This window comes from Solanum pennellii, chromosome 4, assembly GCF_001406875.1.
Source record: "Solanum pennellii chromosome 4, SPENNV200".
Taxonomy (NCBI): domain Eukaryota; kingdom Viridiplantae; phylum Streptophyta; class Magnoliopsida; order Solanales; family Solanaceae; genus Solanum; species Solanum pennellii.
This window is the reverse complement of record NC_028640.1, coordinates 61,912,594-61,914,758: the sequence shown is the minus strand read 5'-3', so window position 1 is coordinate 61,914,758 and position 2,165 is coordinate 61,912,594. Positions and strand designations below refer to the sequence as shown.

General features: G+C 32.8%; 1 protein-coding gene across 1 annotated transcript in view; it reads right to left on the bottom strand.

Moving 5' to 3' along the window:
- Positions 1–1,949, bottom strand: part of LOC107018035 (RNA cytidine acetyltransferase 2-like) — a 16,970-nt gene extending 15,021 nt beyond the window's left edge. Inside the window, exons 1-4 of the mRNA XM_015218379.2 lie at positions 1,752–1,949; positions 1,562–1,653; positions 402–573; positions 150–272 (exon numbers count right to left, since the gene is read on the bottom strand). Coding sequence (XP_015073865.1) covers positions 150–272; positions 402–573; positions 1,562–1,653; positions 1,752–1,856 — 492 coding nt within the window. The 5' untranslated portion in view covers positions 1,857–1,949. The remainder of the gene's footprint in view (positions 1–149; positions 273–401; positions 574–1,561; positions 1,654–1,751) is intronic.
- Between the last annotated feature and the right edge of the window lie 216 nt (positions 1,950–2,165).

The window sequence follows — 2,165 nt, the reverse complement described above, 5'->3', positions numbered from 1 at the left end:
GGGGGGGGGGGGGGTCAGTTGAGATCTTTAATACATTAAAGAGCAACGAAGAAAACCAGTAAGAAGTAACAATCGAAGAGATGTCACTAATCTACTAGTTGTTCAAAAATTTCCAGCCTAGAAAGCAGAGCAATTGGTATTGAGCGTACCATGGTCATGGTGAAGAGACTGGTTAGAGAGGACAAATGGCGAAGCAACAATACAATTAGCCCACCACCTTCAACTGTCTCTATCGTTCTCGCAAGAAGATTGGGTGTCAAAGCCTCAAAATCCTAGAACATCATAGAGGAAAAGAAAAGAATTTTCCCAAATATCACGATAACATAAGAGGGGATAAAAAGAGGAAATAGGTAGTCGATTTGCTTTAAATAGTTTATGAATATTTAAAACTTCTCAGTTACCTGCAATATGCACATGCCAAAAGTGTTCCCTAGAATTCTTTCTGAATCTCTATACAAGCAATAGCTAACGCCTCCAGTTGTAACAAAGAGATCAAATGGATCTGCTTTTTCAGTGTCCAGTACTCCCTGCAGTATCATTTTTTTCATTTGCTTCTGTCTCTTTTTCTTGTGACTGCAAGAAGATGATTGACTCTATCATTGACCAATTGCCTAAATGACTAACACCTACTGATAAACTGATATGAACACAGTGAGACACAAAACAAAAAACCCACTAATCACTCACAATATAAGAACCTCCACGAAAGAATGACCCTAGAATTCCTTTCACTCACCAGTAATATCCAGTAAACTAACTGTCAGATATACAGCTACAATTAACTTTTTTTTTTGAAACTGAAAGTTTAATGGGGTGAGAGAGGCTCGAACTCTCCATACAGCTACAATTAACTATTAGCACAACAAGCAGCTTCACTAAAGTTTCAGATCAATCAAAATTTAAAGTTTCTTCAATAATACCCAGCTTAAGCCTGCGTTTGATCATATTCCAACCAGACAAAGTAACTACTAAAACAAAGTCAAGAACTTTGGTGAAGCAGCTTTATAGAGTTTTCATAGTTTCTGTTTGTTAAATAATCCACCGACACTAAGTCAAATTTACATTACAAAATTCAATCCAATCTCCACATTGGACAACCAAAATTCGGATTTCAATAAAGAATTCAAATAGTCCCTACATTTCAATTTATTTGTCCTACTTTCCTTCTTGGAGCATGTTTGGATTGGCTTTTGACTTTTAAGTTACAAGTCAATAATAATAAGTTAGAAATCAAAACTTATAGTTTTTGGCTTATTTTTATCATTTTAGCTTAAAATCTAATAGAGGCACTAAAAATAAGCCAAACATGCTCTTTGTCCGTTTCAGAGAGAAATTTTTTTTCCTCACTTTTTTGGCAATCCTTTGATATCGAAACTTACACATAACATGTTTAACACAACAAAATGAAAATTCGTTTTAGTAGACAGTTTAAGACCACAAAATTCAAAAGTATTCTTTAATTTCTTAAACTCCATACCAGAATGAAATTGAAACAGAGTAAACAAACCACGTCCATAACTGGAAGAATTCAAAAAAAAAAAACTTGGAGCAAGTATCTCACCTGCTAAGTTCAAGTTTGTCCTTGTAGCACCAAAGCACACTAGGCCGCGACTTTACAGAAGCTTTCCCTAACATATAGTGCAGATTAACAATCTATTTTTATTCAAAGAAAAAACAAAAAAAAGAGTTATAAGCAAGTGTTTGCTTTCACATAAATTTATCTGATAGAACAAAGAGAAAGGTAAAATTGCCTGGTCACGAGACTTGTCTCCAATAATAACAAACATAGAACGGTGACGATTACGAACTCCATTCTCAATTAGGGTTCTAATCCGTTCATCCACTTTCTTCCTCATTTTTTCTTCTGGATGTTCAAACTGCTCTGTTATGCTCCTGTATAGTATTAGGGTTTAGAGAAGGGTTTTTGTAAAGAAGAGATTGATGAAGATTTATACATGAAAAAAAATGTTATAAATATTTGACGAAGTTATCCCGAATTTTAAAAAATATTTTAACTTTTGTTTATCGTTCTCAAATTTTAAGAAGCAGGTATCGTATTAATTTAATTAAAAATATATTATTATTTTTTTTAATTTAAGTTTTTCCATTATTTCTTTTTATTTTTCTCTCTTACTTTTTTAATTTTAATTTTGATATATCTTAAA